This window comes from Acanthochromis polyacanthus, chromosome 18, assembly GCF_021347895.1.
Source record: "Acanthochromis polyacanthus isolate Apoly-LR-REF ecotype Palm Island chromosome 18, KAUST_Apoly_ChrSc, whole genome shotgun sequence".
Lineage (NCBI taxonomy): Eukaryota > Metazoa > Chordata > Actinopteri > Pomacentridae > Acanthochromis > Acanthochromis polyacanthus.
In genome coordinates this window covers 28360999-28374170 of record NC_067130.1, presented here as the reverse complement: position 1 = coordinate 28374170, position 13172 = coordinate 28360999, and the positions used below count along the sequence as shown (strand labels likewise).

Below are 13172 nucleotides of genomic sequence, written 5' to 3'. Positions count from 1 at the left end.
ATTCAATTAACAAATAAAATAATTCACAATAAATCAAATTTCAAAATTAAACGCTTCCCAAAAAAAGGATAAAGGGAATCCTTGAATTGTGTTTTCATCTATATTTTTGTAGAGCATTATTTTATTATTTTTTTCCATATTTTATTTCCTAATAAGTAAAATCACATCAGAAATCCCAGTCTAGGGTCTTAATACTGAAACCATTGATAAAGCTTAAACAGTGGAGGAACTGAATGACAAAATTAAATTACATTTAATAAAAACAAAGGTTAAGTGTTAGAATAAACAGTAGAGAAACAACCAAAACTAAATTAATGTACATTAAATTTAAAAAATGAAAATTATTTATAATCCATCAAATTTAAAATTAAATTTAAACATCCTTATCAAAGATGAAGGGAATCCTCAGATTGTTGTGTTTTCATCTATATTTTTGTAGGGTCATAATTTTAGTCCAAAATTAGTTGGGTTAATCTCCATAGCTATTAATACTTATTGGCCCTCAGCTTAAATTTATTATTTTCTGGTAAGGTTGTATTTTTTTATTTCGGGGTTTTATTCCAAAATAATTAAAATCACACTGTAGGGTGAAATTAATGATAAAGCTCCAACAGCTTAGGAATTGATAGACGAAATTAAATCAAATTAAAACAAAATAATTCACATGAAAATAAAATAAACACTTGCTCACAGAGGATCCAGGGAATCCTTGAATTGATGTTTTCATCTATATTATTTCTGTAGGGTCATAACTTTAGCTTAAAAATTTTCAGGTTAATCTTCATAACTTAATATTGTAGCATCTTGGCTTTATATTCATTATGTTCAGGTAACCTTTTTGTAGGGCTTTGATCAGTAATATGTTAATTACACAGGTCAATTCACACCATTACAGTATCTAACAGAACAGTAACTACAGTAACAGTAGCTGTTATTTTTAAGTCGCTGTATAAAAAAAATGGTGACTTGACCTGACAGCTGTTACTGGAAGGAGGCCGACTACTTCAGTGAGACAACCAAGATGTAAGTATTGTGTGGTTACTGAAACAATCAGGTCTTTAATACAAGGACAAAAAAAATTGTTAACTAATATAACATACATTTTTTTCTAATTTTTTAAAGATTTCAGCAAGCAAAACTGTTCATAGTTCAATGTTGTGTGCCTTTGTACTCAGAAATAAAATTCAAACAAACCAAATTACTCTTTTCTTACTTTTTTTGGGTAACCTTACCTTATTTTTAACCTCTGGCAGTTCACCACTTACCTTTGTACCATTTCAAGCTATTTATTGGACTTGAACGACTTGAATTTCAATAAAAAGACGAAAAATTGTGGCGTTGAAAAACCTTTGACCACTTCTGTATGTCCTGCTCTGGATCGATTATTTCCACCTGTTCAAAGTGAGAACAAATACAAATGTCCCAATAAAAACAACCACGTCACATGTCATAGTTTTATTCTTATGCTGTACAGTACAACTTGAATTCTGCACTGTAAGTTGAAATATTACATGTACTGGCTGAGGTGCTGCTAGTCGTATATGCATACTGCACCTGTAAACAGTTTACAAGTAGAAAAATACAAAAACCAGACACCACTCATCAATATGTGAGGGGGGAGAGAATGAAAAGTAAAAGCAGAACAAGTGGGGCTTCGTAAAGCTATAGTACCTTTTGGTGAAGAACTCAAATGGATGAGGACTGAAAAAGGCAGCATGAAATGACTTCAGGGAGCTGCTGCTGCTGCTGCTGCTGCTGCGTTCTCGGAATATAAAGAGGAATTGCACATATTTGCTAAAACGAGAATAAAAACAAAGTCCGACAGATCAAAGGTCCAGTGTGTCACTGTTCTTGAAAGCTACATTTGTGTACATCAAGTGCACTTCGCACAGTCCGCCGGAGACGAAACAGGAAGAACGCGACCCGACGTCCTCCTGGAAAAGTAGCGATCGTCCGTTGGCGGGAATCCAGACTGCTTAAGGCGAGCGTTCACGATAACGTAGAGCCACGACATCGATGTTTGAGCCACAGTCAAAGCAGAACTCATAAGAGAAACACGATTTGGAGTCAGGAGCCAACATCGGTGCTGCGATTTCACTAAATTTAAAGTAAATTCTGATTTAATTTTGCTCTAAAATCTGTGAAAAAGAGACGGATATATGAACAGCAACACACAATCAGTTGTGCTTTAGATTTTACACGAAAAAGTGACACTTTTACAACACATTAGGCCTCGTTGAAACCATGATCATGACACAGTAGAGGATATTTTCTTTCACCAGTACATGACACTTAATGATGTGAAAAATCTGATAAAACACAATAAAATTGCTGCACTGAGTCATGCTCTACAGGAGATACCTGCTGAACAAAACCTCCAGTAACAAATTTTGTTCATAAATTACCTTTGACAAGATGTTGAGATTTAATACATTTTAATATATGCAAAATATATTAAAATATATTAGAATAAAATAAGCTTTGCTCAGTTGTTGTACAGAGATAGAGGGAAAGACATTTGTACACAGACTCACAACTTTTCCTACAAATAAACTACATTTTTACACACACACACTCAGTCACACACACACTTACAGCAGATGTGCACACTCAGATCCTCGTGCACTCACATCATTAAAAAAGTGCTGCGTTGTGCACACGTATGCTATCGCCCGACTTCACAACGGATTTAAGGCAACAAAGAGAACGAAAACATCCCAAAAGAAAATCAGATCTGCTCGGCAAGAAGCTACAAGAAGATGGAAGTTCACACGGCAGCAGAAGCAGAGGAGCAGTTGGTTCGTTTTGCACGGATGATCACTGTTTGTTGAGCTCAGGTTTCAGGACAGAGTTGAGATAAAGCTTGTACCAGTTCTGACCACAGGAGGGCAGCAAAAACAGAGGCACATCCGCAGATAAAACTGTCCTCTGAATGCAAAATCACAGGAAAACCTCTCAGTTACATGAGCCGCCACAGAGAGGCAGCAGAGGGATGAAATGAGCTCAAATTTCAATAGATTTCCAAACACAGGGCACAAATCCTCTCATACAGCAAAATAGTCTTAATAAAAGCATAATTCTACCAACTGGTTGACAGATGCCAATAAAATATATAAATATGTTTTTACTGGTGATAGGACTGAGAGGTTTCCATTTTTCCTGTAGGATTCAACACATTTCCTGACTTTGCTGTAACAATAATCAATAATCACAGTAACATCCTGCACACAGCAGCTTCCACCGGCTTCACCAACAAACCAGCAGCTGTAGTTTTGTGTTCACCTCTAGATGAAGACAGCTGAGACTCACAGAACCGGACCACAAGAAGAAGAACATATTCAGAGCGACGCCACCAAAAACAAAGGCCAGACTCAGAGGTCTGATTGGGCTGTGAGTGGCTGAAATTATTGTCAAGGCATCACAGATGCAACAAATTGTTAAAAAAAAAAAAAAAAGAAGCTGATTTTACCCACCTAAGAATCAAACATGTCCGATCATGACTATCCTACACGACGATCCAAAATACTTCTTTGAGGCACAGTGAAGTTCACCCGTTCTGTCTGACGTTACCTGCTGGGACATGAGGTGAAATTAAAACTCTTATAGTCGCTATAAGATATGATCCCTTTTTTTTCTCATTAGAGGACATAGAAACAGTCTCTGGAGGGCGGCGTCTCGTCCGTCCTCGGCGTGTCTCTGTCCAGGTGTGCTGACAGGTGAGTGCAGACAGGTGAGGTGGGCGTGGCCGCGACGTTTCACCACCTGTTTGCTCTCTACTGCCGGCTGTTGAAGCTGGAGTTGGCGCTGCTGCAGCTCTCCTCGTAGGTAGGTGGAGGCTCTGAGGAAAAAGGAAAAAGGTTTGTTAAAGAGTCAATAAGAAAAGCAGAGTGTTGTGGGAGTATATAGGGCAGAGGTGTCAAATTCATTTTAGTTCAGAGGCCACATAAAACCTAATTTGATCTCAAGTGGGCCAGACCAGTAAAATCAGAACATAATAACTGATAAATAACTGATTCTCCTTTGTGTTAGTGTAACAAAGTACAATTCTGAAAATATTCACGTTTAATGAACTACCTTTTCACAGAACATTATGAAAAACCTGAAGCTTTAAAAGAAAAATAAGTGAAATGTCTCACGGTATCATTTTAGACCTAATTAACAGATCAGTGTATCTACAAAGGCACTAAACATTTAGTCACAGGTATCTGGAACAAGACAATGTAACATTTTACAACTTGTCACGATCAAGGAATCATCTTAAATTTACATTCATTTCCACATCTGTGTAGTAATCCTATCACACAACTAAAGTGGAAACTATTAATGGACTATTCAGATTCACGACTAAATGCTTCAGCCGTTACATTTAATCTGCATTCAATTCCATGTGCAGCATTTCTTGTTCTTGTTACTTTACTGCCTCAGTTTCAATGCCAGCATTACTTTGGACTTTTTCTTTTTCACCTGCAGGGTCTCATCTTAAAATGAACTTAGTTTTAATCTCTAATATGTAAATTACTCAGGTATAATCACACCTTAAATAATGTTAAAGGGTCTTGATTGCAGTATTTATACTTCAATCGTAATCCTGTCCTGTACTGAAAGGCACTTTGGTGTAGCAAACGTTTTCTTAGATGTGATACATAAAAACAATTAACTATTTTATCGTTTTCCTATTGGACATTTGTTTAACTGAAAAGTATTTTATAACTTTTCTATGTAAAGATGCTATACACTTAAGTTATTATTATTATTATTATTATTATTATGAAGAAGAAGAAGAACACGAAGAAGCAGTTTTGCAGAAGGAGAAGAAGAAAAAGTTTTGCAGGAGAAGAAGAAGAAGAAGAAGACATTTTTGCAGGATTTTAACCCAGACAGGTTGTATCTTTAAGAAGTCACAGCTGTTGTGTGCTACTGTTTATATGTGAGTTGATTTTGGGTGCCAAGATAAACCTTTAGGAAGGAAATACACAAACAGAACTTAGGAACTGAACCTCAGACAGTTTATTAGTGGATCTGACTCTGATAACAGGACTCCTCTGTCAGTCATGACACCAAACTGACATTCTGTCCCTGAATGTGTTTGTGTCTGAAGAACTCACCATGAGGATAGTCCCAGCTGCTGTACTCTGGAGGGAGGATGAGGGAGCAGGAGGTGGGGACTGGAGTGACGTCTCCCTCAGTGAAGAACGGTATGGTGGCTCCGGTGGAGACGCAGAACAGCGGCGCCGAGGCGTCGGGCCGCCGGTGGCCGGGAGGCAGCGCTGCTCCGGGGGCGTGGCTGAAGGCGCTGGGCGACATGGTGACCGGATGGCCGGAGGGATCCTGCTGGGAGTGACTCTTGGTGGGGATCTCCTCGCTGGCGATGCCCCCAGCACACAGCTCCTCCTCCGGATCCTCCTCAGCCGGCGGGGCGCTGGGCGTCACCCCCACCATACTGGAAGCCGCGAAGGCACCGGAGCGGTCCGGACTGGTGGGCATCGGCCTCGACGGAGACAAGTTCACAGCAATGTTGCCAATGTAGATGGGCAGAGTGACGACGGCGTCCGGAGACTTTAGTGACACCTGAAACACAAATCAGATGAAGGAAACACAGGCATCAACTGCAGTGTAAGGATCAATACATTTAGTTTGATTTTCTATTTTGTTCAACAATTATACACTGATCAGGGTATTTTATTTTTATTTTTCTCTACATTCAGTCCATTTCTCTTCAATTCCCAATTATTAATTTAAGTTACTCATGGAGACTAATTCAATAAACATGTTGTAGATACACCCCCTGTCAAAGGTTTTAGGACACTTTCTCATTCAAATAACAAATAAAGTAGAACCTGTACTACTACTTTTGACAGGGGGTGTATCTACCAAATTTGGTACACATATGCAGCACATCAGGCTGAACAAAAAAGTCAGTGACAGCCACATTCCAAACCCAACAGGAAGAGAGCTATTTTGTGTTGAATGTCAGATTTTGCCCATTTTTCATTTTTTTCTAGAGCGAATTCGTCCTTGGGGGAAACTCCAATTCATCTCAAATTCGGCCAGTACATACAGGAGGCCTTAATGATCCAAAGTTATTAAAATCTTTTTCCAAAGTCAAAGGGCGTGTCCGTGGCGGCCTCTGAAATTTTGATCCTTCGTCATGAAATTTCAAATGCTGTGTAAATGTCCTGAACGTGCTCCACTCTGCCTGAAACTTCACATGTATGATCAGAGTCCTGCCCTGATCACATCCATGTGATGAAATACACCCCCTGTCAAAAGTTGTAGGACAGGTTCTACTTTATTTGAATGAGACAGTGTCCTAAAACGTTTGACAAGGGGGTGTACATGTACATTTATAATGCTGTAAAACAACATTCGTCGTTCATATGCTCTTTATTTTAACTTGCATCAGCTGCAAAATGTTGTCCAATATGGACTACTAAGAAAGAAACAGCAGTTATAGTCACTGAGAGCTGCTATTAAATGAGCTTAAAGTTTAAAATAGAACAGAAACGATATAATTTGATCGAAATTCTCAAAAACACAAAACAATAAGTGACTACAATGACCCTGAAGAAGAGCACTGATGCAGCTTACAGTACAGCGTGATGTTTATTTGACCCAAATGCTGCAGGAAATTAGTTTCTCTCTGCTGAAAACTGACAAAAAACTTACAAAAAACACAAAGCAGATGAAGAATTTCAAGAGGAAAAGCAGCCTAAATAACCACAAAAATATTCCTATAATAACTAATAGACAGACATACTCTAGAGTGAGCTTATAATGAGTGTATCATCAATAATTCAGAGGTTTTGAATCATCCGGAAACAATTAATCATGTATTAAAGAATGCTGTCTGCCAGCAGAGAGAGCTGAGAACCACAAATATCTGAAAATGTGTATTAAGCTTTAATAGTGTTCCAGCAAAACCTGAAATCTAACATTCTGAGAACTAAACAAGCATTAGCTGGTATAGAAGATGCACAGATTTGCAAATATAACATCTGTTTGGTTTAATTCCAACTGACCTGAATGAAATAGTCGATGTCTATGAGGCTGCAGCCGGCCAGAGCTGACTGAGGAAGAGGAGGGACGATGATCTGCTCCCTCCACTCGGCATGTTTTCCTGCCTTCACTCCGGCTCCCTCCACCTCAGCGATGGTCCGCAGGTCAAACACAGGCCGCTTGGTCTTATAGGTCACTTTCTGGTGCGACAAACAGGCAAAGACGTGAAAAGATGTGACAGAAGCTTCAAACCTCGACACGCAGCTCCAAGACGGAGCTCAACAAAACCTCCATTATAGAAGAGAATATTCTTTATTAGTCCCACAAGGAGAAATCTGCAACGTCATAGCAACAAAGTGACGGAAAAAAAGCAAGAAAACACAACTATAAACTAAATATACAGGATAAATACGAAAAACAGAAGGACTAAAGGACATTAAGAGCACAAATTTAAGAATATCTACATGAATGTTCACTTTGAATTCATTTTATGATATTTATCTGCTATTTATCTCCTCCACCATCTCTGATATTTTAAATGGTTTCTGTGACATTTTAACCAAGCAGATCTAATACTTTCCGAGACAAAATTTCATAAAAATCTGATTCTCAGCTCACTTTCAGCAGGTTTTCTTTGCCCCTTTAAATCCGAGGATGTTTGAACGACAATATCTCAGGAACTATTAAAGATAAAGGCCTGAATTTTTCACTTTTATTTCTCATCATGTCATTGATTTAGGATCTGAAATGCTGGACGAGTAGAGAAAAATATTTTCTGATTATGAGTGAATTGAAATATGATATATTTACAGCAAACCTTTAAATGAGACGTGTAGAATGAAGTAATTTTGATGAAATGTTGCAGTTTTTAGTTCAGATTTGGTTGTTTTTCCCAACAAAATCAAAAGTAATACATGATTAGGTCAAGGACAACAGAAAGTGAGAGTAAACACAGAAATTTAAGGCATTGACGGATTATATGTAACATTTATTTAATGTTCTTATGTGAGGAAGACTTCAGCAGTAAATTTATTCTCATGCTCACTGTGGGAACTGTTTGATATCACCAAAATAGATTCTCTTATTTTGTGCTTTATTGAGAATAAATTTCAAAATTAAAATCCAAAACAAACAAAAAAAAGGTTTACAAAGTTATTTATATTGACAGGAAAGTTTACCTTCAAGTATCTGTTCAAATAAGTAGAATTAAACTGAATATATGATGTCCAAAATGACTGAAAATTATGCTTGTATCCAAAAATAATTATTCTTAATTATATTTGGAGAACCTTTTTTAAAACTTCAAAACTTTTTTCTACTTGTATTAAATGAAATATTGGACAAGCAGATCAATTAATTCTGATTATGGGTGAGTTGAAATATGAAAAAAGGTGAAGTCATAATAGAAAGTCTCATCTTTGAGCTCACAATAACAGAAAAAAACATTTTTTTCTGAACCATGTCTTAATACTGCAAAACTAAACATCTAGAATACTTTTAATATGAAATGTTTTGCCACAAAAATAAAAGAAAGTGATTTTCATTGAAATTTAACAGCTGATTGAGCCGGTTTGACAAGTTGTACCACAAAAATAAAATTATTGCTGGATAGCTAATCCAAGGAGAACGGAGTTTAAAAGTGGTTCTCAAAACAAAACTAAGAAAATCGAAATATTTTTATTAATATGGGTACATTTTTCATTTCCAGAACCGACTTTACAGATTGGAGAAACGGAATGAATGCTACCTATTATACTTTCTGCACAGAATCCAACTTGACACAACGGTCTTAAAGGCCAAACGTGCCGAAAGTCAGTCAACAGGCAGGCTTTAAAACAATTTTATTGGAAAATATTACATATATTCATCTAAAATTTCACAAATATATTTATAAGTATCCACAGTTAATGATTAAAACAACAGTTGAAGTGGACAAGCAGAAATTCTTCTAAAAATCTGATGTTTTAACCCAATATTTGGTAAGATTTATTACATTTAGTTACCTTTGAAAAATCAAAGTATTTGTGTGCATCCACATGAAAAATAATTAGTTCGATGAATGGTTATGTTTGTCTAAACAGAGATTTCTAATACATCTCTAAAAGGTCATTACCCTCATGGGTTTGGCTCATAACTGTATTATGTAAAGGGCAACAATTATGATGATCTGTGAGTTTGTGTTTAATGCTTTTTTTTCCTCCACATTTTCTTGCTTTTTTTATTTTACATTCTTCAAAAAACGACTGAAACACAAATAGAGCAAATTCACATCTCCAAAAATGACTTACTGTAGGCAGCTGTGTTGACAGAAAGAAAAATTACTGCTGACTTTGTTTAATAACTCACCTGAATGAGACTGGCCAGGACGTATCCGGTGTCTTTCCCAGACTTGTTGTGGATCTCGGTGGCTAATTTGATGACCTGACCGGGGATGTAGCCCCTCAGGTCGCTGCGAGCTCTCAGCATCAGCGTCCCCGTCTTCACCAGGAGGTAGCTGAACTTCTTGGTGGTCACAGCGGAACTCGAACTCTGCACAATCAGAGGATAAATGTTTGTCTGTTGCTCACTAACAGATGATTATTTACTCCTGCTCAGCTCCACAGTATCAGGAAACCAACAGTCATGATGGGACGAGAGTGGATTATACGAAGCAGGGAGTGAAGGAGGAAATGGATTCTGTCCTGCTCAGTGCTGAAATCCAATAAGCCTCGACTAAGACAAAGGTTGATCAAATAAAGAAATGCACCGCGGCCTTTCACGTTCTCCTAGATTTACTCAGGAGGAACCTGACAGGATGGTTTGAGAAGCCAACGCTCACCTCGATGCCGGACACCTCATTGAGGTTGAGCAGGTTGAGCAGGTAGAAGGGCCGCTGGGCTTTGTAGTCCTTGGAGAACCGAGGCGTGTCGATGGCCGCCCTCACCCGGTAAACAATCTTCCCAAAGGGTCCCTCAAAAGAAGTCGGAGCGGCAACTGGAGATAGAATTTGGGAGAAAAGAAAGTAAAAATATGACTCTGACACTGCAGGTTGACTGATGTAAAGGACATATGTTTTGAACGATAGATAGAATGATGGATGGATGGATGGATGGATGGATGGATGGATGGATGGATGGATGGATGGATGGATGGATATGTTTAGTTTTTCATTTCAGATGGTTAAAAAAAACTTAAAAATTTACCAACACATACACTTGATGTTGCAGTTTGATGTGTATAAATTCAGATTTTATTGAGAAAAATGAAAGAACATCAAGAAAAAATCTCATAGGAGATTTGTTATGTGGAAAAAAGAAAGCAACTTGAAAATAAAGAAAAATGAAATCAAAGATAATAAAAATAAGATGTGATTAGTTGAAGCTGTACACGCTGTACCAGGTTTAATTCTGCTACACAAATCCTCCATTGTTTCATCTGATAAAAAAAAAAATCTTTATATTAGCTTTTAAAGTAAGGAAAAATATTTCTTAACATTAAATTGTTGTTTGTACATGAATGTCACCATAAAATGTTGGCAGTAGTGATATTTTATCCTAACTGTGTTGGAGAGATTGTCTGGAATCTGGGAATTTTACAACATAGTACTTTATGAAATTTGGGGGGAAATATAGATGCTTAGTGCCTAACAGATATAAATGTCATAACTTTATTCACTTAAATGTTAAAATACAGTAGTCCACATTCAGAAATGGTAAGTTCTGCTGGTTATTTTCAGATGTGGGAACTTATAATTATCCTATTCATTGTTCATACTCTATATTTACTGTACATATATCTTGGCAATCACACTGTTTATACAGTTTATACTCTTCAGTTTTATTTCTAGATTTAGATGTTCTGTTTTATATTGTAGTCGTATTTCTTTATATTCATATATTAGCATGTTCATAGCGCTCCATCCATACTGTTAATTCCGTTTATACTTTAAATAACGTACTTTACTGCTGTTTTTGGGCTTCTGGTTTGATGCTAAACTGCATTTTGTTGACTCTGTGCAACAACAATGAAGATGAATTTAATCTAAATCAACTAAAATAGAGCAAAAGTGCAAAAATGGCTGAAGAAATAAGTTTGCCGGTGGTAGATCTGTCTTAACTATGTCCAAATATGCAACAAGTCTAACTGCTAAGTTTCGGATCTGTTCTTTCTTGTAACATGATATTAATATGTGATTGCATAGATATATAGATATTATTGTATCTATACAGTGCAGAGTTCATGAATATTTCAAACATGACTATTAGATGTGGACACAGAGCAGTATGCAAGCTGTAACTACATGAATGATTGAATTCAATGTAAATTTATTATACTATACGGTGTCATTATAATATTATATTGTAAAGTTATTTTTTCTTGCATACACTTAAAGGAGATTGTATTTAATATGTTTCACATCTCTGAGAGGAATTTATGTGATTTTGGGTGCAGAAAATTAGTTAAGGAACATTTCTCAAGACATTATTAATGATTTAATTCCAGCAAAATAACATTTTAGGGTAATTTATTCTAAATATGTTCTACTGTGAGAAGCTGAAATCCGCCCTTGTCTGAGCTGTCAGTAGATAACAGAAGATTGATTCCTGCACATCTTGTTCGGAACAGAAAAAGGACAACGTTCCTCCAGCAAAGGACAGCGAAGAAGAGGAAACGGGGAGGGGAAAGGCAGGAGGGGAGGAAATTTAAGAAGACTGGGATAAAAATAACTATTTGGAGAGAAAGCAGTGAGACGGACAGAAAGAGAAAAGATGTTCAGATTCAGTGGAGAGGAAAAAACACAGGAGAAAACCTCTCGTCATCCATACAAATAGTATGCATATAAATCTCCTCCAAGCAGGAAAAGGTGATTAATGTGTTGTCAAAATAAAGCCTGGCTACTCTAATGTGTCGCTTGTTTCCTCGATCCTCATTCAGACGTTAATGTCAGCTAAGATGGTGGCTGCTCCGGGAGACAATCTGCAGCTGCTGTCAATAAGAATTAACCACCAGAGACGGATTGTTGTTGTTGTTTTGCAGCTAAATCGGAGCCATGGATGGACTGACAGAGGACAGACCGATGAACCAAAACCCTCCCTGGAGATAAAACACACCGAGCTGCTGGAAGTGGCTAAAGAAGGCACAGCTTGACTTGTTCCTCTGAGCTGAAATAAAGCTCATCCTCTGCGTATGGATCAGTAATTACTTGTTGATTTGCAGGTCAAATAATGTCAAGACAAACACAAAAGTAGACTCTATAGGCTTGGGTGATGTCCTGACATTTCCTCTGGTGCCAATATGAGTTTAAGTTGTGATGTTTTTATAAAATGTTTCACCAAATATCACATGAATTGCCGTGAAATTTGGTTGTTTACCTTTAGTGAGCTTTTTGTGCCATCATCAGATCCCAATGTGAGCATGATATACTTGATTATGACTAAATACCACAGATTGTATCAAGAAGTTAAAAAAAAATGTAAAAACTGCATTCTTTCTATCAGCCAGCAGGGGGCGAAACCAGATTCTATAGAACTCTGAGAATATGACAAGACTTGTCACTTGATTTTACTAACTTGGTAAACATCTTATTCATGAGTTTTTGGTCTCTACTGCTAGTTTCAAGTGTCCTTCAACATAAAGATATTTATTTAGGAAATTATGGTCTAATTTAGGGGAAAATAGGTGGTCAACAGAATATGTATTAGGGTGGAGCTACCATTTTTTATATGAAGTCTATGCTAAAATACTAGTGAAGGTAGCTGTACCATGTGTTTACTGTTAATTAACAAATGTTAGCATGCTAACACAATAAAGTAAGATAGTACACCTGTTTAACTTTCTGTTTACCCTTTTCGTATTTTTCTAATAGTTTTTTTTAAATTGTGAATGCCAGTAATTTTGCACCTTTTTTTTTTGGAAATATCAGCATTTTTGGCACTTTATTTCTAGTTCTTTGACCAGCATGATTTGATGATAAACAGAATATATAGAGGGGTGGAGCTACTATTTTTTTTATGTGAAGTATTTGCTAAATACCAGTAAAAGTAGCTGTGCCACGTGTTTACTGTTAATTAGCAAATTTTAGCATGCTAATAAACTAAACTAAGAAGGTGTAAGTTGTAAACATACGTTTAACCTTTTATTTTACCTTTTTGTACTTGGATAATACTCATTTTTATTGTAAATGCCAGTAATTGTGC

General features: G+C 36.9%; 1 protein-coding gene across 1 annotated transcript in view; it reads right to left on the bottom strand.

Annotated features, from left to right (window-relative positions):
• Nucleotides 1–1440: 1440 nt before the first annotated feature.
• arrdc1b (arrestin domain containing 1b) overlaps nucleotides 1441–13172 on the bottom strand; it is a 62309-nt gene continuing 50577 nt past the window's right edge. Inside the window, exons 4-8 of the mRNA XM_051938186.1 lie at nucleotides 9815–9969; nucleotides 9343–9525; nucleotides 7020–7196; nucleotides 5106–5568; nucleotides 1441–3838 (exon numbers count right to left, since the gene is read on the bottom strand). Coding sequence (XP_051794146.1) covers nucleotides 3774–3838; nucleotides 5106–5568; nucleotides 7020–7196; nucleotides 9343–9525; nucleotides 9815–9969 — 1043 coding nt within the window. The 3' untranslated portion in view covers nucleotides 1441–3773. The remainder of the gene's footprint in view (nucleotides 3839–5105; nucleotides 5569–7019; nucleotides 7197–9342; nucleotides 9526–9814; nucleotides 9970–13172) is intronic.